At 36.7% G+C, this 24,925-nt stretch overlaps 1 protein-coding gene across 2 annotated transcripts in view; it reads right to left on the reverse strand.

Moving 5' to 3' along the window:
- The window catches only part of MAP9 (microtubule associated protein 9), a 37,731-nt gene extending 19,163 nt beyond the window's left edge, over positions 1-18,568 (reverse strand). The window contains exons 1-9 of one of the 2 annotated variants that reach the window (XM_032413047.1): positions 18,449-18,568; positions 17,215-17,371; positions 16,358-16,442; positions 14,924-15,244; positions 8,716-8,945; positions 5,704-5,797; positions 3,919-4,157; positions 2,205-2,275; positions 1,020-1,188 (exon numbers count right to left, since the gene is read on the reverse strand). In XM_032413047.1, the coding sequence (XP_032268938.1) occupies positions 1,020-1,188; positions 2,205-2,275; positions 3,919-4,157; positions 5,704-5,797; positions 8,716-8,945; positions 14,924-15,244; positions 16,358-16,442; positions 17,215-17,289 (1,284 nt within the window). In that variant the 5' untranslated portion in view covers positions 17,290-17,371; positions 18,449-18,568. Of the gene's footprint in view, positions 1-1,019; positions 1,189-2,204; positions 2,276-3,918; positions 4,158-5,703; positions 5,798-8,715; positions 8,946-14,923; positions 15,245-16,357; positions 16,443-17,214; positions 17,372-18,418 lie in introns of both variants that reach the window. The other variant, XM_032413048.1, reaches the window with a different exon arrangement.
- Positions 18,569-24,925: the final 6,357 nt, after the last annotated feature.

Below are 24,925 nucleotides of genomic sequence, written 5' to 3' on the forward strand. Positions count from 1 at the left end.
CACACTCATGATGCCTCTCTCTCTCTCTCTCACTCTCCCTCGAAAAAATAAATAAATAAAATCTTTAAAAAAAAAAGTATGTAATATTCAGTTTCCCAAATGAATCAGAATTCTTATCCATTTCTGAAATATTTGACAGAAATTTTATTTTATTTTAAGATTTTATTTATTTATTTGAGAGTGAGGGGGAGAGAGAAAGAGAGAGAGCAGGAGCAGGGGAGAGGGGCAGAGGAAGAGGAAGAAGCAGACTCCCTGCTGAGCAGGGAACCTGATGTGGGACTCAATCCCAGGACCCTGAGATCATGACCTGAGCTGAAGGCAGACACTTAACCAACTGAGCCACTGAGGCACCCAAGAAATTTTAAAAGAGCAAAACACAAAATTTAGAAGTTCTATATAAACTAGTATCATTTTTCTTTTTCTGATAATATTCTAATATATAAAGATGAGCATGAGTTAAGAAAATAAACCTTATCTTTCTTAGTTTTAACAACAGACTTCAAAGATTGAATATAATGGCTACATAAGTTAACATTTTTCTCCGAAATTTACAAGTACAATTTTCTAAAGTGTACTATTTTGTATAACAAACAAGACAAAAAAAAAAAAAGGACCTCTTTTGGAACTATGAAAAAATCAGGAAAGTCTTTTTCTGTGTAAGCTTAATGCAAAGTCTCGGGAAAAAATTAAAACTCTTTTTATTCTTAACAATATACATTTTAAGGAGAAAAAGTATAAAAACACATATAGACCTTAACAGTATTTTTCCTTTTATCGTATTTTCATAAGTTGCTATGGCGTATTCTCTTAAACAACCATGAATCAGTTAAGCAAAGCTTGGAAGGAAAAAATTTAATAAAAAAAACCTTTGGGTTGCTGAGGTATTATAAAAGAACATCTCTCCCAATAAATTAAGTATTAAGCCACCATTTCTGACAGGGTCGTTTTATTCCTTGATAAACAGGTAACCTTATTACGTGATCAGTTCTTCATTTTTTGTTAAATGTTTTCCTTTTTACCTGGTAAACAACTGCCCTTATGCTGTCTGCTCTTTCAGGCTCTACATTCTGTTTCTGTGAAGGCTTTTGGTCCAAGACTTTCAAAGTCCCTAAATAGTGAGAAGAGGTAGTTGTTGATGGAGGTCTCCTTATAGAGCTAGATTTCTTTAAAAATTCAGAGGTCATCAACCTGAAAAGATCGAAATAAATCAACATAAAATATTACAGTTGCACTTGGTAGAAGAAAAATTCATTAGAATTTGCAATTACTATATTTTAAATTATATTGTAAATTAATAAATTATAAGTACTTTGAAAGTGATGATAAAAAAGGAAAATGATAGTTTTTTCTTAGTCTACTAAGAGCTTCAAACTGATTGCTCTTTCAAGATATTTATAATTAGAACATTTTTAAGAAAAATGGACTACATCTCAAGTTACATGGAAAAAATAATATTAATAAAGCAGATTTTAAGTCTCTTGTCTCATTTTGTTACAAAAAACAACTCCAAATATAAAGTTAGAATAACATCCTCTATTTCAGGGGTTGGCAGGAAAATATGGCCCATGATCTGGTTTTGTACAGTTTATTTCGTAAGTTTCTGCACCACAGCTGCTTCCCGGCTACACCAGCAGAACTGAGTAGTTACAACAGTGACTGTACGGCCTACAAAGTCTAATACATGTACTAACTGGCAATTTACAGTTAAAGTTTGCTGACTCTTGTTTTATTTGATTTATGGTAATTTAAAAGACTGAGAAGGTTTTGAGTAGCATTTATGAGTAAGGCATTCATTATCCTCAGTGTGAATGAAGCAATATAGAGTCTTATCATTTCAATAAGCCAACTTAGTCCATAGAACCTCAAGGTTTTAAGTACAGTTTCCATGTGTGAGACAAAGGTAGTTAATAGAGAAATATAATGCTGGACTTCAGCTCTATTACTGTGTATGTGCTGTTTGAGGAAAAACAGGAAAGCAACTCTATCCCAGGAACCATGTAGAGTATAGAGAACCTCTAATCAACTCCTTTTCATAAAGGAATATGATCAACTGAGGAGTTTTATCATGAAGTAACTACTTCATTCAATTCATGAGATGGGAATTTAAAGAAAGTCAGATAATACCAAATGAAATTCACTTTACAGAAGTTAAATTAAAACTAGCTTTATTGGAACATACACTCGGATAATGATAGCTTTATTACCTGCCAGATGCACTGGATGCTCTATTATTTGTTGACTTTTTATTCTTCATATTTCTGTCTTCAGTGGTTTTCTATTAAAGAGAAAATACCATAGATGGATTACTCACCATAATTATCACAGTTAGGCTTAGAGGCCAAACTGCCAGGGAATCAATGTTCTTAAAGCATCTACTATGTGTCAAGTACAGCAGCCTCTGGAAACTCGTAAGGATACTACATTTTAGAGAGTGTTGACGGACATGAAACACAAAATCGAAAGTGAGTCACGACGGAGATAAACTAGGGTCCAGTGACAGTCACTAGGGTGAGGGGTTATGTTAATGACAGTGACCAGGAAAGGCCTCCCCGAGGTCTTGACAGCAGCGCTAAGACAAATGATGGGAAGAAAGGGGCCACATGAAGGAAGGTCCGTGGGAGGAAAGAAAGAAGCAGTGAATGTTAAGAGCCTGAGAAGGGAAAGAGCTTGATGATTTTGAGAAGCAGAAAAAGGTGAATGACGCTGAAGCACAGTGAATGGCAGCGAGAGTGGATGAATATGGTCAGAGAAGAATCGCGTGAGGTCCTGAGGATGCGGGAAGGAGTTTGCATTTTATTCTCCGGATGACAATCCAACCAAGAGACTTTAGCAGGGGAGTGATGTGATTCAGACTTGAGGAAGATCCCACAGGAGGGAGTATGGATAAAGCCAAGGATTCAATCAAAAGAAATGTTACGATCTTACTTGTTATACAGAAATTGGCTGTTGTTACTTAGAACGCCTCTATTAGACATTTCTAGGATCATGTCTATAAGTTCCAGAATACCCTTTTTCTTTTTATGGAGTAACCTCTTTACTTTACACAGTCAGACAGGTGCTAGCATTGAAGTGAGACCACAGATGTAAGCACATCACTAACTTGGCATGAGTGACTTTTCCTAAAGAAAGTGGTTAGGAACAATATATCTGGAACATGGTTTAATGAACCTTCCCCATAAATTTTAACACAAAGCACTGATATTCTGTATTATACAAGTCCTATTCAACCACAGGTTTTCAACTAGCACTGTTATCTTCCTCAATAGTAAGTATACATAGTTACCAGCTAACTATAGCTATAAGGAATAAAGACTAAATTCAAGAGAAATAAAAACTAAAAATGCTATACCATAAATCTTAAAAATATAGTATTCTGGTACATTATAGCTAGGTGACAAGTAATCCTACACACTGAAACTGTGGTTCTCAAGGTTATTATAATAATAATAATAATAAAGTTTCTGGTAATAATCTTGTCCATCCATTTAAACAAGCAAGATGCTGATAAACATTTCTTAAAGATTTTCCTTAAAATTTGTAAAATGTTTAAAAATGATATCTAAAGGAGTAACTTTCACTAATTCAAAGCCTCAGAAATTGTTCCAGATAGCTGCATTTTTTAACATGAAGACCTATAGAAACTTACCCACTTAACAGTTTGTATTTCTGAGATATTTAAGAGTATATTATGATCATATACCTTTGATAATTTTTAAAGAAATACTGACTTATATTCACTGTAAACCTTCCCCGAAGTAAAACTCTACTGATTCTATTGTCTACCTAACAATATACTATTATCAAAAGATGAGTTTTCCACAGATGATTCAAAAGTACATAATGTGGCAGATAAAATATTTAAAAGGTCTATTTTGAGTTTAAAGCTGTAGTATAAAAGGTATAATTTCATATAAATACCTTTGAAGATTCAGTTGTGTCAGTAGATATTAAGATACTCTGAGATTTCAATAGTGGTGGATCAACTGTTAAGTCATTCATAATCAGTTCAGCTTTCTCCTTTTCTTCTTCAAGGTCATCAGTAATCACTTGACTTTCCTGGGATTTCTCAGTTGGAGTAGTAACAAAGTCTATCAAAAATGAATTCTCTTCATTTTCATTTGATTTCATGTGGTTTTCAGGGAGTTCTTCATTCTGATCTATTTTGAGACAGAGTCACAAAACTAAAACTCTCTTCTGAACTAATACGGTGGGTAACAGATTCATTTGCTTTCTACTAAATGAGGATTGTTTATAATCTCTTTGTCTTGCAGAATAAAATACAAGGAGAGCTATTATAATCAACTTGAATAAACTTTTCTCCAAAGTGATCTATGAAAGAGAAAAACTCAATCTACTAAAACATCTGACATACCTAATACTTAGAAAAAACCATCATATTAGTAAAGAGAATGGAATAACTACCCTAAACCAAAGACACACCAAAAGCTCCTGCTGACGATAAACCAGTTAAGTAGGACGGCACTATCTATTCTCTTCAAAGCCTGTGTTTCTCAGCTGGAGCAAGAGGCTGTGTAAGCAGAAGGCACACATCTCTGTTACCATAGGTACAAGCGGCGCAGTTGTAAAGCTGTAGAGGTTCAGGAGAGCCCAGAATTCATGCAATTTCAGAAGAGTCATCACACAGGATAAAGCCATCCTCTAGACAGTTTTATTCCTGCTGAGATGCAGTGTTGCCTCTGAGGCCTGCCTTTAGTAACAGGCATTAAAGGTGCGCCTATTGCTCTTCCCTTTCGTGCTCCAAGGGACAGTCTCAGGCTCTGGCATGAGAAGATTCAGTTTTGCTATCACAGACCTGCTTCCATTATTCTGTCTACCCAACTTTGGAATGTTCGATAGAAAGAAATCAGTCATCACCAACTTTCAGTTACTACTAGGAGCCACCTACTGGCCAACCTTGGATCTTTATTGTCAAAGTCTTAATTCTGCTGCTTTCATTACAGCCATTTTTGAAACTTGTTTTGAAGTAAGCGGGATTTAAAATAATTTTCTAATTAGAGTTAGACATTTTCATTTGGAGAGCACTCATGACTCCCAAGTATCAGTAATGGATTCTTTAGAGCTGCTAATCAATGCGTTCAGTAAAAAGAACAAGGACTGTGGAGCCGAAGATTCAAATTATGGCTCTGTCACTGACTTTGGGTATGTTTCCCAATATCTTTGCATTTCAGTTTTTCTCATCTGTAAAATGACAAATATTATACTACACAGTAAGCAGTTAATAAATGTTACACATCTCAGTCCTAGAAACAGCGATGCGTTTTAGCTCTAAATTATCAGTCTATAGATCTCATTAAGCTATAAGTCCTAGGACTAAGGAAAGAAATACATTGACAACTCACCCCTCACACTTACTGCGTGCTTACTGTAGTACTGTTCTCAGTGCTTTACATGTATCGTTAACTCATTTAGTTCTCACAGCCACTGTGTGGGGTAGGTTGCTCTTATGATCCCCATTTTAAAGATCAGTATACAGGGCCAGAGAGATTTGTTACTTTGCTCTTGGAACTGTGTCTAGTTCTGCATCTAAAATCACATGGTTAGTAAATAGCACAGTTGGGATTAAAACTGAGGCAAATACAAACCTGTCATTCCTATAACTATGTATTCTTTCTTTTACAGATAGGATTCTAAGTAATATAGAGTTCACACATAAACTAAGCTGTAATATTTTGATATAACCACCTTTTACGGATGCTTTCCCCCCAGATCCTGGTGAAAAGGAATCTCCAAGACTTTCTTTAAGGGATGATGATGATAAACTTGTCAGACATGGATCCTGTTTAAAAAAAAAAAAAAAAAAAAGGATTTACTATGTAGGTTTAGTTCTTAAGATTTGTGGTAGGGCAACAGCATTATTAAGACAATTTTATAACTCTGAAATCATCGTAATTAGGAGTTTGCTGCTGAAACACCAAAAGCATTAAGCCTATGGAGGCTAACATGCTTTACGTTCAAACCCTGGGGTCTTGAATAAAAGGGGTCACTAAAGAGCTATTCTAGTTTTGAACCGACATCTCGATATTTGTTTTCAGTGATTTTCAAAACTCTTGCTCTCAAATCAAATCTCATAAATATTTGAGACAAAGATTTGATATCTTTTTCTCTAATTCTTATTTCTAAGAAAGCATAAAGGAGACGGTAGGCAAAAACCCTTGGTGTCAAATATTACTATTCGTCCAAATGAAAGCAATTTATAAAACCAAGTAGACAGCTACTACCAAATATTTAGCTAGAAAAAGTACAGATTTCATGCACTTGAGTTTTCCTTAAAATTCTGAAAATTATATCTGAAATGAAATAATTATATTTGTGTGCCTGAACTAAACATCTCTTTAGAGAATAGTAATCTAGCCTAAGTTGATGGTATCATAATGTAAGAAGTTTGGCTTTGTTGTATAAATAATAAATTCTATTTTTCATTTCCACAATATTTTATAGTACAAAGACAATTATTTGTCAAAAGCAATAAATAGAAACCATCTCAGAAGATGGCAAAAGAGCTGAAACACAGGACACTACCTTGAGAGACAAAGCTTTGCAGAGGAGAGTGGCAAATTAGTAGCTTTCTGCCTGAGTGCATTCACCCATCTGTGCAGTTCAAGTGGTACAAGGTTACAGCCTTACTGGACTAGCTTAAGGAGCAGCAGATAGAGTTTAGGACGAGAAGATCAGCCAGTAAGTTTGAGAAAGAGCTGTAGTGGGCATGAACCCCCAAATTTGCCTATTAAACTCACCCAAAATCCTTTGCTCATCTATGCATGGCATAGAAAAGACATCAGAAAAGATCTTGTGAGGGGCGCCTGGGTGGCTCAGTTGGTTAAGCGACTGCCTTCGGCTCAGGTCGTGATCCTGGAGTCCCGGGATCGAGTCCCACATCGGGCTCCCTGCTTGGCAGGGAGTCTGCTTCTCCCTCTGACCCTCCCCCCTCTCATGCTCTCTCTCTATCTCATTCTCTCTCTCAAATAAATAAAAAAAATATATAAATAAATAAAATAAAATAAAAAAGAGAAAAGATCCTGTGAAATCACAGCAATTAGAAACTGGAAGAACTAAGCAGAGATTTCTGTTGATACCCATGGCAAGGGAGACAGAATTGGGAATTTGAGTCCAGCCACAATATCTGTATACTAAAACACATATTCAGAGGAACATAACAGAATCAAGAATCTCTATAACATATCGTTCATAATATCCTGTATTCAATCAAAAAGTTACTAAATGGTGAAGAAATGGAAAATGGTGGCGCATACTCATTAAAAAAAAAAAAAAACCCAAAACCCAAAAACAGTCCTCAGGAGCCAACCTAGAGATGACCCAGATGTTGCAATTAGTAAACAAGGACTTTAAAGTAGGTATTATAAATATGTTTAAGCACTTAAAGGAAATGCACGCATGGAAGCTGACACAGATGGGATCTTAAAGATATGAAAAATACAAACAAAAACCAAAAAACCCAATGGACATTATAGAGTTGGAAACTACAATATTGAAATAAGAAATTTGCTGGATAGACAACAGCAGATCGGGGATGGCAGAACAGGGCAGTGAACTTGATGACAGAGCAATACAAATTATTCAATCTGAAAAACAAAGGGAATAAAGACTGAAGAAACATGAACAGAATTTTAGAGATCAGATGAGACATATCAAAGATTTCAGTCCTAAAAGGAGAGAAAAGAAAACTAGGGCAGGAAAAATATCTTAAAAATTCCCATTTTCATAGAAATTATCAGTTTATAGATCCTGAAAGCTCAATGAAATCCAGTTTATAGATCCTGAAGGCTCAATGAAATCCAAAAGGAATAAATATTTTTTAAAAACCCACACCTAGGGTGCCTGAGTGGTTCAGTCGGTTTAAGAGAGGGGGCCAAGCATTCCCCCCTAATAACAATACATAGTAAACTCTATGATGAAATCCTGAAGAGTCACATTTACTCCCATTCTGGCAGATCCCCCAAAATACAGGACAGTGTCATGATCATTCACCATACCTTTGTTGAGTGAATAAAACCAAGTGAATAAAATGACACTGGCTATATTGTCCTTAGCCATAGATTATATAACTCAAAGATATGTGAATAAAACTATAAATTCTTATGATGAAAGATAGACAGTATTGCATCGATTCAAAAGGGCAACATTTTTTTTTCACATTTTACTTTCTCTGAAATCAGATGATGCATTTTATAATACTGGTGTATTATAGATTAATTGGCAGAGTTTTCTTCTTTCTTAGCAGTACATAAAATAATGCTACATCTTTGCCGTATCTTAGAGTTGGTGAAGTTTTAGACTCAATGGAATATTGTATATTAAAAAAAACTCTTCAGGGGCACCTGGGTGGCTCAGTCTGTTAAGGGTCTGCCTTTGCTCAGGTCGTGATCCCAGGGTCCTGGGAGGGAGCCCTGCATAGGGCTCCCTGCTCAGCGGGAAGCCTGCTTCTCCCTCTGCCTCTCCCCCTGTTTGTGCTCTCTCTCTCTCTCTGTCAAATAAATAAATAAAATCTTAAAAAAAAAAAAAAACCTCTTTAGGTTATTTCCCTATCAATTGCTGAAGAAAACACGTACAACACACACATAAACACACACACACGCGCGTGCGCACACACATGTACACAAATATTCTCTTTTCCATAATCAGGCGCAAAGACCTCAGTTGAAGAGCACAGTTCAGCGGTTCAGCAGTAGTGCTAACCTCTGGATCGAGGGTTCCGGAGAATGACTTTTTCTCAGCTTCTAGCTGACTGTCACTTAGCTTTGGAAGGGGGAGCGGTGCAGAGTGTGCCTCCACTTGTTCATGGAGGACAGTTGTCTTATCTTCTCCTAGCCCATCTTTCACGTCCCCAGGGCTGTGTTTCTTCAACATGCTCCGGGGCCGAGGTGAAGGCTTAAAGGGGTTGTTTGCTTCAAGGCCCCTGCTGCTTTCTGTTGAAAAAACAAACCATTTTAAAGTGGGCGTACAAAACAATGCCCGTGGCTTCCCTCCCGTGCCTATGCACCGTGGCTCTGTCCCGGGCAGTCCTTCTCTACACAGGGCTCCCCTAAGCACAAATAAGCAATAGTCCGTAATCCAATTTTCTTTTTTAAAACTAGCTGCCATGCTGGAAGGAACCAGTATACTTGTTCCTTGTGACACTTGTTACAAGTTAACTCTTCGATTTTATGAACTCTCATAGCATTCGAGAAAAAGTAAAAAACAGAAAACAGAACACCAGCTGTGCCCCAGTTTCTGCCTCTATAACAGGAGGGGGGCTCATCCATAAACCTGCAGTGAGGGCTGCCAGGCCCCGTACACATTACTCACACTACCGGACTTCCTAATCAAGACAGTGACAATGGCCCTGTCCAAGGATTTTACAGGATGGGAGAGGAGGTGGTTCTAAACAAAAGAAAGTCCAAGAGAAGGGTAAGTTCTGTTCCAAGTATGAGGATGATGTGAGTACTGGGGACAGAAGTGCTCGCTCTCCCAGGACGGAGGAATGAAGAACTCCATTTATGAGCTGCAGTTCTCTGAGTCCATAAAACTTCCCTGGAGTTATTAAAATTTCTCAGTTACTATTTCCATTACTTCCAAGTTTAAAACAACAATCTAATGCTGGTATACTTCCAGCCCTCAAAACACAAGAAAGTTTTCTACTTAAACTTTTTGCCTAAATTTTACCTGTTATGCATATTCATTTCTCCATTGTTTACCAGTGTTTTCTTCCGACAAAACTTCAAAACTGAAATAATCACCACCTTCCTCCTCTTTATCTACACATGGGCTTATGAATGCTACTAGAAGATTCCATCATCATACCGAGCTGGCACTGCTATAAATGCTTCATTGGCAATTTTAGTTGTGGTCTAAACTCTGGCCAAATGTTCAAGCCATCCTGGATTCCTCCCTCTGTTCCCCCCGTATCCAACGCGTCAGGATACCCTACTGATTCTTCTTGCTACATCTCTCATTTATCCCACTTTCTGCATCCCCACCGTCAGCTCCTCATCCGCTCTTTCCTAGATTCCTGCCTCAGAGGTATTTGTAAAATGAAAATCAGATCACAAGGCTCCTCTCCACAAAATGCCTCAATGGCTCCCCAGCGTCCAATCCTACGGAATAAGAGCTTAAGTGCCTGTGAACAAGATACGAGGTCTTAACGGTCTTCTCGCTGGCTGCTGGCGGGCCTCGTCTGCTGGCGGGCCTCGTCTGCTGGCACACCCCCTTTGGAATCCGTGTTCTGGAAGTGCCGGGCTCCCTGCTGTCTCGCGGCTGCGCCGCAATCCCTCCTGGTACCATACTTTTACCCAAGCCGATCCCTCCGCCTAGAATGTCTGCTTCCTGCCTCTTCTCCTGACAAATGCTTGCATGCCATTTGAGCCTCAGTGTAAGCAGAATATTGTATAATGCCTGAAAGAAGGAGTCGAGTCAGTTTTTGTTAATTGTGGTAAGAACACTTAACCACAGATCTACCCGCTTAACAAATTTTAAGTGCACAATACAGTATTGTTAACTAAAGGATCGGTGTTGTACAGCAGATCTCTGGAATATATTCACCTTGCGTTAAGTGAAACTTTACATCTATTGAAGAGCAGCTCCCCTCTTCCTCTCCCCACAGCCCCTGGAAACCACCATTCTACTTTCCGTCTGTATGAGTGTGCCTATTTCAGGTATTTCATATCTGAATCTTGGCTCTGACACTTACTAACATTGTAACCTTACACAACCATATAACCCTCCACAGGCTCATTTTCCCATTTGGTAAAATGAGTTAAGAATTCCTAAGGCACCTGTGGGACCTGGGTGAGAAAATAAAGTGCATAGCACAGTACCTGACTCATCGTAAGTGCTCAGTGAACATTAATAACTGTGGTAAACTTTTCTTTTTCTTTCTTTTCTTTGTGTTCTTTTGTTTTTTGTTTTGTTTTTTGGTTTATCACTCCTGTTTTCTTCCGGGTAGTTTCTCCTCTTCTCCATCTTTATAATTCTAGTGGGTGAACAAAGATTTCCTCCATACCTCAATGAGAAGGGTGGGCCCCCAATGCATACCAGCCTCCCAGCTTATCACAGAAACTTCTCCCCTGTCCACAGCAGGAGGTCAGGTCAGTATTTTTCTATTTAGAGTTGGAGGATATGCCTTTAAGGTCATGAAGCTGGAAGGATATCATTTGGGGACTACTCCTGCCAAGTGAAGGGATGTCTGAGACAAACAGACCAATATAGGTCCAAAATATAGGAAACCAAAAATATAGGACCAAGGGATGGAGTAACTGGGCCAGTGACAGGGGTGGGAGGAGACAGTGAGAAGGTCTGGGAATCAGGGAAGGAAGACAAAAGTAGAGAATCCAAATGACATGAAAGTACTGTTTCCAAACTTAATCACACCTAAAGAGAGGTCTTCTCACATCCGTGCTCAATAAGGTGATAAATTCTTCTTTCCACTGAAGTTTGAGTTGAGTCATTTACAACCAAGACTCCTAACTAGGGGTACCATTATTTGTCAGTTACAACTATTATTGCCATTTCCTCCCGAAAGCCTTCCCTGATGCCCTCAGGTAAATTTAGTTGCCTACTTTCCTGTGTTCTTACCACACCTTTTATATACCTTCACATTAAATGGCAAAGTCTTTGCTATGGTCTGAATGTTTGTGTATCTCCCAATTCTTAGGCTGAAATCCTAACCACAAAGGCGATGGTATCAGGCGGGAAGGAGGTGATCAGGTCATGAGGGTGGAACCTTCAAGAAGGGGATTATAAAAGAGCCTCCAGAGAGCTCCCTTGCCCCTTCCACCACGTAAAGATACAATGTGAAGTCCGAGACCTGGAAGAGGGCTCTCACCTGACTATGCTGGCACTATGATCTCAGACTTCTAGCTTCTAGAACTGTGAGAAATAGGTTTCTGCTGTTTAAAAACCCATCTAGTCTATGGTACTTTGATACAGTGGCCCAAATGGATTAAGACAGTCTTGGAGGATTGGTATTATGTCTTTTTTTTTTTTTGGTACCATGCCTTTTTAATGTCATATTCTTAGTTATCATCACAGTGCTTGTAACATAGTGAAAGAGACTGTATTCATAATAAATATGTACGGAAAAATAAAATGATCTGCTTATGAACAAATGCGAAATAATAATAGCATTTAGAAAAGTGCTTAATTTACGCCAGATTGTTCTAAACACTTCAAATATATAAACTCATTTAATTGCCTCAAACCACTAGTGCAGGTTCAACTATTATGCCCACCTTACAGACAAATAAAATGAGGAACAAAGAGGTTGTGTGCCCATGGTCATAAACTCTAGTTTGTGGGATTAAAGCAAGAGCACCCTGGCTCCAAAGTTCATGACTTTAGTCATTTTAATGTTAAAATAAAAGCAACATACCCTGTAAAAATTACTTTCTGCAATCACTCCCCATGTGACAGTTACTCAATAAAGTGAAAGAGTCTAGTTATTGCACTTTTAACAAAAGACAAGCAAGAACAAAGGAAACTTTCAGGTTCCAATATTTTTATAAAGCATTAATTGCTACTCTGCAATGTGTTACCATATTAAAAACATTAAGTTCCAAACTTTGTAAGAAAAAGTCTAAAAATTTAGAAAAGGATAAAACTTAGCTTGTGAACCACACTCTTTCTTTCATGAATGAATCACTCACTTATTCATTTATACATTAAAATACTTATTGAATTGTATATGCCAGGCACTAACCACTAATCTCAATTTTTTTTCTTCAGTCTGAAGAGCCTAGGAATAATGACTTTAATATATTTTATACCAAAATTCCACTCCCAGAAGTATTGTCAAGTTTTCAGAAAGAAAAAATACATCTATACATTTTCAAAATGCTTTCTTTTATAATTAAGTGTAAATGATTACCTGTTTTTGGTAATTATTTTTATATAACGTATAGTAAATTGCAAATGGCTAATGATTTTAAAAATAAGCATTGCACATTTGTGTATAGTATTTAGAATCCTGGTGCCATCTTGTGGTTTAGAGACAGCATTTCTCTATTCATTTTAATTTGTCACAGGTTTTTTTTAAAAAAAGGTATTAAATAGGTGGATTATTGATGATTATCTACCATAAAGTTCTAATTATATACTTCTACCTATATCAGACCAACTTTTAGGTTCTGTATGCTTACATTTTCTTATTTACCTAATGAAAAGCTTTTCAGAATCAAGACAAATAGGATAAATATAATCCACAAAAATAGATTTCTAAAGTCACTAGGACTAGGAAACACTGTGTGTTCTACCCTTCTTAAAAATTCCCTGTTAATATTTCTTTATTAATGTCTCCAAGAAGTTCTCTCACAAAGAAATTACTTTAAAATTTCTATAGTTCTGTGTTTTTCCAATAATACCAATGCACAAACTGTAGAAGGTACTTTGGGAAATGGTGAACTACTAGATTATTCACCAAGTTCCATTATGTTCCCTTTCTCTCTATTTTTGGTACTATTTAGTACACTGGGAAGGTACATTTCAGCAATTTAATTCTGTTTCATTATGCCTTGTGCTTATATTTTTGGTAGAATTATATAGTTTCTGAGATACACTTCAATAGATTCTCAAAACAATTCTGTAGAACAAGAAGAGCAGGTTTTATCCTCCTCCTCACAAGGACAATAAGGCCTACCCTATTCACCAAGGTCACGTATAATTAACATATGGTGGCTTTTCTCCTAATAGTCCCTGCTCTGTTTATATTTGAAAGTTAGTGAGATTGTGGGGGAAGGAGTGGTTCCCTAATATATGTCTGAAATAAAGTTCTGTCTGATGTTACCAGTGATATCTAATATGTGAAGTATGAATATTTACCAGTAGAGTATTTAATGATGATATAAAGAAAAGAAATTTTTATGAAGGTAGTATCAACTAATATTTTTTCTACAAGACAGGAAAAAATGACTAGAAGGCACCAAACCCTTAAACTTCTATGCCCCTGTTTCTGTGTGGTGGCTCAGGGGACCTCAGAGAGGCTGGTTCCTGCTTCACTCCATCTTTGCTCCATTGTGCCTACAGCTCAATAGAATTGGGGAGAAACTACTGTACGCCCAATCACATCAGGAACTCCCCTTCAGAAAACTGAGTTTTAGTGGACTTTCCCAGGGAACAGAGAAACTAAATGGAGATTCTCTTTTCTGAAGGAAAGTTGGAGGCTTAAATAACAACACCAACAACAAAACTCTCTCCCTTCACATATTCAAATGTCAAAAAACAAAACTCTCTCCCTTCACATACTCAAATGTCAAAAAAAATTTTCTGGTAAATGATGACATGGAAATGATTGTTTGAAGGACTAGTTCCTTCCTGCTGTAACTGATTTCTGGAGTGTAAGATGGATCAGAAAGGACTGCATTGCAGTCTCATCCCTAAAACCAAAACTGAAGCCCCAAGGCCTCGCAAGCCTGGACCCAGAAGCTTCGGGAGCCATAGCTGTGGATGACAAGGTATTCTGGCCCTCTATCAGGCACCAGCATAGATGCAAGACTGACATGTAACTGGACCTCAGAATTACGAGTTTTCTCTATGGTTCCATTATTTTCATTTATAACTTTAAAACTAAAAAGTTAAGTCTATTTCTTAAACATTTACTAGCTACCATATAAAGATATTTTTTGATTATCTTAAAATAAGTTTTCAAGGGGCACCTGGGTGGCTCAGTGGGTTAAGCGTCTGCCTTCGGCTCCGGTCATGAACCCAGGACCCTGGGATTGAATCCCACATTGGGCTCCTTGCTCGGGGGGGGGGGGGGGGGGTGTCTGCTTCTCCTTCTGCCTCTGTCCCTCCCACCACTTGTGCTCTCTCTCTCATTCTCTCTCCCTCTCTCAAATAAATAACTAAAATCTTAAAAAAATTTAAAAATAATAAATAAGTTTTCAAGAAATGCAATTATAGTAACGTGAATTACCTGAAGATGTGCTTTTGACTGGAAGAATTCTGGGTTTAGGTTTCATTTTAGTTTTGTCTTTTTCAATTTCCTGGTCTTTATTTTGAGCTTCAGATAAGGGAGTTCCAACCATGTCTCCACAACCATCAGGTGCCATTTCCTCATCATTTTTGGTGGAGAATACTGGCTCATCTTTCATTATGTCACTGTTTGATTTCTTGGTTTTCAAAAAAGACAGTTTTGGAGAATTCTTTTCTTCATCATCTGATAAATGGAAATCATTCATTTTTTTCTTCTCTGAATTTTCATCTACTGAGGTGTCAGAAAAATCACCTAAGGAAACTGAAAAATGGAAGAGAAAAAATGTTTTCAATAGTCTCTTTTGAAGTTGTGAAGGTTACAGTAATCAAAAAGATTACCCTAAAGACTAGAAATGAATTTACAACCATGAAAGGATGCAAGTATCTGCAGCTCTAAAACACAGTTAACTTAGGCAGTTTTTATTGCTATTTATGAAATAAAAATTTCAATTTCATTAATTTATTCAAAACTTACTTATTGAATGTGAATTGTGTGTCAAACCCTCCGCTTACCCTGAGAAGTCATTCAAAGGTTCCTCAAAATAACAATGGCATAGGATATTTAAATTAGGTTTTGGACTGTAGCGCTTTTATTTGCAAACGACTTCACTATATAAAATCAAAAACAATGGTAAGTAGAAGAATTTTACTAGTTATTAGCTAATTATATTATTTTCCATAAAAATTTTGGTACCACAATTTCATCCATACTAGAGTATTACGTTTTACTGTGAGAAGAATATTAAAGAATGCCAACTTAACTATATAGCAATGCTACAACTACTGTTCTGATTATTTTCAGAGAACATTCAAAATCATTCACTGAATACTAACATACAAAGCACTGAATTTCAAGTTTAGAATTCTGTGTGCTTACACCTGAAACCTAAAATGTTAATATTTTTACATAATCAAAAGAGACCAAATTAAGTCATACCAGCACTGATATACTAGGTTTTTAAAACTGAGCCCCTATTACAGCCAAAAACATCTGATTTACAAAAAGCATTACAAAAGTGATTCTGACATGCACCAAAGTCTAGTTCTCTGGGCTCTAGTTTTTAATTCGCTGTAGAGTATCACAGGGCTGACACTGGTGGGTCCAACACGGTTTACAACAGACAGGCAGCCTTTTATTTCAAACCTGCTATCGGTTAATTTATATTTTCAGTATACACCGTTCAGAAACAAAGACAATCATACAACTTCTTCTTGAAGATTACAAGTGGCTTTTTACTCATTAAAAAGTTGGAAATTTAAAACCAGTGTATATACAGCTATTGTTTTAACGTGATTGTTTTTGAAGGGATGAGCTAAACACAACTAAGGAAGCAAAAAGAGGAAAAGTGGTTTACTTTTCCATATTCACACATACCAACGTCATCACTGTCAAAGTCATCTGAGTATTCGGAACTCCTTTGCCTGGCTGAGCGAGCTGTAATTGCTTTTATTAGCTCATCCTGAAACGAGATAATTAAAATCAATTTCCACCCAAACATAGAGTTCTCATATTTAGAATTAATTCTTTAAACAAACAATTTTTGATTAATAACTGCTTTCAAACTCAGGTTTCATTCATATAACGACTATTCAATGAAAGCCCACCTTATGCCATGCACCCAAGCCCTCAGACACAATGTGTAACATCACAGACAAGTTCCTCCTCCTTATGGAGCTTACAGTTCAATTGGAAGAGACAGGCAATATCAAATAAATAAATTACAGGGTGTAATCAGGGCGGGAGAATAATAAACAAGACAGGACTCAATTTAGACAGGATTTATTACAAACTGGCATTTCGGAAGAAACTGGTACTTTTTAAGATCTTTTGTTTTAGCACATTGCAGTAATAAATATAATTAATACTGCAAACTTAGAGGCTGAGTTCAAATGGTGGTGACTGGATAGAGAAAACTGAAATGTTATTGTAACAGAAAAAAAAATATATGCAAATTTGAAGTTGCTATATAACTTAACTTTTAAAAGTTAAGTTAAACTTTTAACTTAGTAATAACTTAGTAGTGAAGCTAGTTAAGTAGTCTGAAAGCCACACAGAAGAGTTGGTAATACTGGAGCCTAAACATGATCAACTGCAAAACCTCCACAGGAATGTAAGATATACTCCTGCATGATACAGGGCCCTTTCTAGAATCATTTCAAGTCCAACATTGCTAATACAGTGTTTACTTTTAAAATCACTCAAAATAAAAAAAATGTTTTGAAATACTTTACCTGGAAAGTAGTCCTTTTGGTGACTTTTGGACTCTTTGTATAAGCCAAAGTTGTGCTAAAAACTTCATCAGACATAGTGTTTTTTTTTTTGTTTTTTACTCTTTACCTTTATAAAACAGCTAATAAATAATAGGAATAATTCAAACTCTGATGGTGTCTGAAATATACAAAAAACAAATCAGACTTTTTTGCAAACTTGAGAATGTCTATTACTACCCTTTAGTGCTAAAAAAAAAAAGAGCGAGGGCGCCTGGGTGGCTCAGTCGTTAAGCGTCTGCCTTCGGCTCAGGTCATGATCCCAGGGTCCTGGGATCGAGCCCCGCATTGGGCTCCCTGCTCGGCAGGAAGCCTGCTTCTCCCTCTCCCACTCCCCCTGTTTGTGTTCCCGCTCTTGCTATCTCTCTCTCTGTCAAATAAATAAATAAATAAATGAGTGAACAATTAAGAAAAGCATCTCATGAACATTGTACTACATATTCACTTAAATATGTAGAGTTCTTCTAAAAAAATATAAAATTTTCACGAGTTTATTATCAAAAAAAGAAAAGTCAAATTGAAGTTATCCTAAAATAGTTTTGCAATTATTTTAAGGATGAGCAAATAAACGACTGCAACAGCTTAGTATGATAAAATGTTGCCAATTAAAATGCAACACCTTATTTTTCCCGTCTCTTCCATTCAAGAAATATAACATTGCCCATGAAACAGCCATACCTTATTTTAAAAAGACTACTAAGGAGATCGGCAGCATAAAAGATACTAGAAGGACAACCAAAACAAACAAACAAAAGCTTGCGTACAGCTCTAGTGAAAGACAAAGATCAATAATGCTAAACTGCAATAGCGACGTTTTTTTTTTTTTTTTCCAGTCGCTCTTCCCTCTCACAACAGTGCTCATGGGGCTAGATAAAACAAAACGAAGCTTCCATGATAGGCAGCATTAAAATCACTGCACGAATGGGCCCGTGAACTTTTCTCGTGCTCGGAGTCGAGGCCTGGGCCTCAGCCACCTCGCCGTCCGCCGCAGCGCGCGCCCGGGGACCGCTCCCGCCCGGCGGGGTGGCCCTCGGGTCCCAGCCGGCTCCGCACAGCACGGCGCCGCCTGCCCCCCCCCCGCTCCCAGCACTCTCCAGGCCCGTGCAAACCGAGCGCTGTCCACGTCCCGTTCCTCCGAGACCCCCCAAGACCCGTGTTCTGTACCCACCCCCGCCGATCCTCGATGGGCTCCCGCTACCTTAAGGACTGAGCCCCTGGCCTCCGGCAGGAGTCTCTCGCCCGGACCTGGGCCTGCCGGCTCTGGGAGACTGGCACTGAGCTGAGCAAAGGGGAGGGACTAAAAGCGGAGATGGGAGACGGTTGCTAGGAAACCGCGTTTCCGGAAGGAAGTGACTTCCCTGCCGCCAGGTCTCCCGGGTACCCAACACCGCTCTTCCGCCTGACGCGTCCCTGAGGCAATCGCCCAGACGAAGGAAATGACATCACCCCTTTGGGTCCCGGGAAAGGGGTGCATTATCGTCTACGGTGCTACAGCTGTTGCCTAGGAGACAGGACCCTCCCGCTCCCACCCGGAACCAAGAGCCTTGAGCTTTCTAGTGGAGAGTCCTTACCTCCACCTGCTGCTTGAGCCAAAGCACATTTACCGTTTTGCCAGAGTTAGGCTATGAAGTTCTACGAATCGGAATAGAGGACTGACAGAATAGCGTACTGACAGATGGGACAGAATAGCTAGCTACATAGTGACATTTGCAGGCTAAGGAGAGGAACTGCTCCATTGAATTCTGGTACTTCCCTATACTCGTGTGATGTCAGGCAAATGATGCTCCAGTTTCCTCTTCTGGAAAAAAAAAAAAAAATAATAATAATAAATAGCCACCTTAGAGGGTTGCTGTGAGTACTGAATGAAATAATGCAGGTGGGATACCTCCAAGAGTGCCTGGGATTACATTCAGTCAATATTAGATACACTTTTTATGCAACTCAGTCACAAAGGACCTGGACAGAAGTCATCCCTTGTTGACACAGCTGAAAATCCCATTCCAAGTGTTTCTTTAATGTAAAGTTTCCCCCTTTGTATACGAAGTGGATAATCTGGTTAAAATCAAACCAGTCAATAAACAAAATGGTCTCAGACCGGAGGACCACATGCTGCTGAAGTAACCCAAATCAACATCACTTAATTAGCATAGGGAATCCTTAAATAAACAAAAGACAAAAACACTTCTTTAAAGACTTCAAAATAACATGGATTTATACTATTTTTAACTTAGAAGATATTTAATCCTAGCTAAATTGTCCAAATGAATGCATTGACTAGTAATTAAAGTTGTTCCTGGTATTTTTTCCCCATATCTCTAAAATTTATTAATTCTTCACTCATTCAACAATTATTTATAAACAAATCCCATTGAGATATATAGATTTAATATTAACATATTGAAAACTAAATGTGCATAACAAGAAATATGAAATTTAGTTAAAAATTATGCTTTTAGCAACATTTACAACATTTACAATTCAATTTTTTCAAAACAACCAAAACAACCAAACAAACATTAACAACAACATTTGCAACATTTTACAACATTTTACTTTTAGCAACATTTACAACATTGACAATTCAATCTTTTCAAAATTGTATTCGATTCATATTCAACTGGTTTGGAAACTCAGTTTGATCAACATTTGCCTAATTTTGATGTTTTCAAACATTTTTGAGTGAGTCATTGCATAAGACAAATATTTCCCATTTCTACCAGTTACTGTTAACTTTCTAATTCCTGTAAGTTCTTAATAAACAAATATGATTCCATCATGGTAACTGTACCCACAGTGAGAGGACAGAATCCCCAGCATCCTATTATGCGGAGTCCTAATTTGTTCATGTTGAATATTTATATTCATTCAAAAAACTCTGTTCATTTTTTATCCACCTGGCTAATATGTAGTTTTCATTTAGGTATGATTTAAGAAAATAAAATTCACAAAAAGTATTAATGAAAAAGGCTTTAAGATCCTATCTTTTCCATAGAACCCACTAGATTTTTATTTTCAACTTGGTACAAAATAATTAATAAACGATATCAAGCTATGCCTTACAAAGCTACAGTAAACAAAGGAAGTTAACCTGAACTCAACTTGATTTCTACACAAAACCTAAAGCACAGTATTTTTCTACTGTTACCTTAAACAGTAGAATATTATGCACATTATCAATATTTTTAGGTAGCTTCAGTATAATATGTTAATAATAACATTATATAATACCTGAATTAATACTATGATTTTATCTAACACATAGTTTGCAATAAATGCATAATTGTTGCATGAACTCATGAATAAATAAATAGCATTTTAAACTGAAAAATAATTCTTGAAACATTCCAAAAGGCCACATATATTCAATTAAAAAAATAAAAACACTACAACACACAAAATTTCAGTAGCTTATGTAACATTTTCTCTTTATTTTATTTTTTCAAATATATACTTGATCTCAGACATATTTGCTTAGCAAATATTTTTTGAGTTTATGCCCTTTTCATTTTTCCACCTTGTCTTCGCTCATTCATTCATTCATTCAGTACACCCACATCAATAACATTCTAGGTCAGATTTGGGGAGTTCAAATGTAAACCAGAGTAGGTCTCTGCCTAGGGATCTTATAGACCAGAGACAGCTGGAAGGTTGGGTAAGCACATGGTGATTATACTTTGTGCTAATTTCTCTGTGAAGTACAAAGAGAGGTCTCAAGAGAGAGCAAAGAATTCTTCCTGGAGGCACTACAAAGTTTTCAGAGAGAAACTGAGTGTGAGTTGATTAATGAGTTTAGGAAATAGGAGGGATCAGAAGTATATTTTAAGCAGAGGAAATCGTCTATGAATATGGAGTCTATCTCATTGAAGATTTAAGCATTTGAACAAAGTGATAGTGTGATGCCTTTTGGGTCACAAGGGGAGGGAGAAGATCTATTTCCAATCAAGAAGCAACTGAGGAGTGACTCTTCTTCAAACGTTCCCTGCCCTCCCCTCAGCAGGCAAATTATTTATTGTCCTGTGATTGGCAGCACAAGTTCGAGAGAGACAAAGGATCTTGTACTCACAGCCAGCCCTGGGTGAATAAATAAAGCACCTGTCTAGCATTTTGAGAAGTGCACTACAAAAAGCAAATCCTCATAGATGTCAACTGATAAAGATTATATATACATTAAACACTGAATGCTCATGTGAGAAGAGAATAAGAGTAAGCACCCAAGATGCAAGTGTGTTTCTCAATACCGGTGCCAACTTGCGGGGTGAGAACTTCTGGAAGGGAAGTGTCAGAATCTTGAGGAAGCCAGTGATAACCAACTACACTGATTAAAAGTGTTTATCAGCTTCTGATGAGTGAAGGAAACCCGCCATTGTTAGTCTATTATACCAGCATGTCTAATGTAACATCTTGAGACTCAGGTAGGTTTGAAAAAACATTATTCAACTTGATAATCAGGTAGTTATTTTCGTCTATGAAATGTCAGACAAGACTCATTTGTTATATTGACTTTATGATGTTCCTGAAGTTTTAAGAAATCTTCAATTTTAATAATGTTTTCATATACACAGTGACATTATTCTTATTTAGGAAGTTGAGCTAGTGTGTTCTTTCTTTCCTGATTGATTAGCCCACACTGCGTAAAATAGTTTTACATGTCATTTCTTCCAAGTGTAACTCCCTCTTTCACCTACCTTTTTGGAATTGCTCAGCCCCTTCCTGCTTTGTGCACCTTCCCCTTAAGACGAGTCCAGTCTGGGGATAGAAAAGACAAACTATTACTGGTTTTGCACAAAAATTTTATGAGTTTTTGTGGAATTAAAACGCAGAGTTGAGGAAAGTCCAGGCATTGTTCAGTTGGAGTTTCTTTGTAAAGGAAAACCCCTTTGAGGATTTTCAAGAAAGAGAGGCCAGAATCCAGCTGTAGGTAATGTGAATAAAACAAATTCTTCAACACTATGGAGAAAATCTAATTTTGCTTTAGCGTCGCACTCCTGTGAGAATGTAATTTTTCCTTGTTTTTCTAATTTGGGAAGGCTTTTCCAGAAGGTGAAAGAAATCCACGGCTGCATTAGTAACCTACTTCCAAAAGATGGCAGCAAAGGCTTTAGATAACAGGAACATAATCATTAGTATTTTGGGGATATTTTATTATGCTTAGAGTGATTAAAAATTACATTAAAAAATGAACTACTTGTAAAATAATTTCATAAAGCTTTTTGAATGATCAACTTTTTCCTTATATTAGAATGTTAGGAATTTAGTTTAATGTGACAAGAAAAATTTTTTAATAAATATTTTTAGAAGACTCACATACCTGCTCATACCCCAAGCCATTCTCTACTCTCCTGAACTCAGCCATGTTAATAGTAAGCATCTTTTCCATATTATTTTTTCTATTCACATAAAAGTGTCCAGGTCACACCTATTCTTCTATAACCTGGTCTTTTCACTTGAGTATCTTTCATGTTAATTAAAATTTGAATGGCGCGTTACTTTATGGCTATACAATTATGGATATTCTAAGATTACTACTGATGGCTCTTTAGATTGTTTCCAATTTTTATGAGCAGCTTTGAAATAAATGTTGTGGCATATTTATTTATTTGGAATAAAATCCTAGAGGTGGAATCACTGGGTCAAAGTATATGTACATTAGTTGGCTTTATATTTATTGCCAAAACGCCTTCCAGAAAGGTTTTCACAATATACGCATGAGAATATAAGAACATAAGAATAGTGTTCACCTAAATTTATTCATGAGTTAGATGCCTTATTGCTCCCTTATAAGATGCAATTTTGTTTGCTAAAATTTTTTTCTCGTTTTATTCTGTGTAACTCCAGGGTTGACTGTCTCTTTTTAAAAAACTTTATATATTGGCACCAAATAAAATACTACATATCAAGTAAAACATTAATATAAAATATTTTCTTCAATTTTTAAAAGGAAACATTAATGGTTAAAGAAAGAAAGAATTATTTTAAAATGTAACAGGAAAATATTCTTCTGGCGGTAAAAATAAAATATTTCACATTTCCTTAATTCCATAACTATTATTCCTAGCATTAGGAAGGCACTATTTAACATAGTGCTCTTAAGGAGATCCGATAGGTCATGGGAACTAAAAATAACATAAATTAAAGCTCTTCATGTTTAAAACAGGCAATGATGAATGCTAAGGCATTACTAAATAGTTTACGTAACTTCAAAGACTCTACATTTGCCCAATCAAGGATTCAATTTTAGGTATTTTATATACATATAGTGTAGCCAAACTCAGAATAAACTTTCATAAAAACATTCTATTATACAAGTTTCTTAACCTTAAAATGAACTTTTGTGATTCCTGAATAAATATATAAGGTGATGCTTTTATTCCTTGACTTGGATCCAGATGTCAACCTTCCGTTTTAAACAGCATGTCCATGCAACCCATAGCCAACTGATTTTTTTTCTATTATGGAGAAAAAAATGAAGAATGTACTCTATAAAAATCCGATGCAGACTTCTTTTTTTTTTCTACATTATATCTTATAATGTCTCCTTTCCTTCTATAATTAAAGCCCACAAAATTTTCCCTTTAAAACAGCCAATACTGTGTCTGTTAGATAAGATAAATTTTCCCTATTGGCTGCCAGTGAATCTATTTTTTTTCCTGTTTTTATTATGTTGGTTTTGTTTTACATTTTTGAAGTGTTATGTGTCAGGGGTTGGTAAAGTGAAGTCTAAAAAGTTACAGATAGTACAGACTTTGTTTTTCTTCTCCTTCTTCTTCTTTCCTTTCCTTTCTTTTTTTGAGAGGGCTGATATTGCAAAATCTAAATCTTTTCAAAGTTTGGACTCACCTTTTTAAGAAGGAAATCTCACTGTTTTAGATGGAGTGAGACAACGAAGTAATGAGACATGATTTTACATCTGGTTTATGAATATCAGTTTCAAAGTTTATATTTGCATATGTTTTAGATTCTTTTCTTTTAGACAAAGCAGTTCAAGAACATTATGTCTCACTTAGAGAGTTCTACTGTCTAAATGAAACTGTGCCCACCCCGCAAGAATAAATTAGAATCCTAGAATGCCATAGAAATAATAACACAATTCTTGGTATATGAATGCCTTTGACAATATTAAGGGAAAACACCTGTTGGAATACTCCCAATGACATAGAGGGAATACACCCACATCCGATGCATGTTTTCCATTGTTAGACAGCTTTAATTATCACAATTTTATTCTTCATACTTAATCAAAATGTGCTACCCTACTTTATATACATTGATTCTAGTTCTAGTCTGCAGAATTTCAGAGAATAAATCTAATCCTTCTTTCACATGACAAAACTTTCATTTTGGAAAGATTTAGCATATTCCCTCCCCCTATTTACCATTTCCCTTTACTGCTATTTTCTGTAGTTTCAAAAACCCATTATCATCCTGATTGTTCTTTTCAGGACAACATAATTTGATTCTGTCCTTCAGGAGTTGTGTCCAAAGATAAGCAGAATAACCTAGATGTGGTTTAACCTATGCAAAGGAGTGATTCCTTTTTAAGATCTGAAAACTGCTAACAGTCTGAGCTTATGTTGACGTCTTTCTAGAAGATGGGTTCCACCATTGGTTGTAGACTTGGTGTGGTAGACTTGTCTTCAACCAAACGCTGTGATTTTTTTAGGTACCATATGATTCA

Source organism: Phoca vitulina, unplaced genomic scaffold (genome assembly GCF_004348235.1).
Source record: "Phoca vitulina isolate PV1807 unplaced genomic scaffold, GSC_HSeal_1.0 scaffold14, whole genome shotgun sequence".
NCBI lineage: Eukaryota > Metazoa > Chordata > Mammalia > Carnivora > Phocidae > Phoca > Phoca vitulina.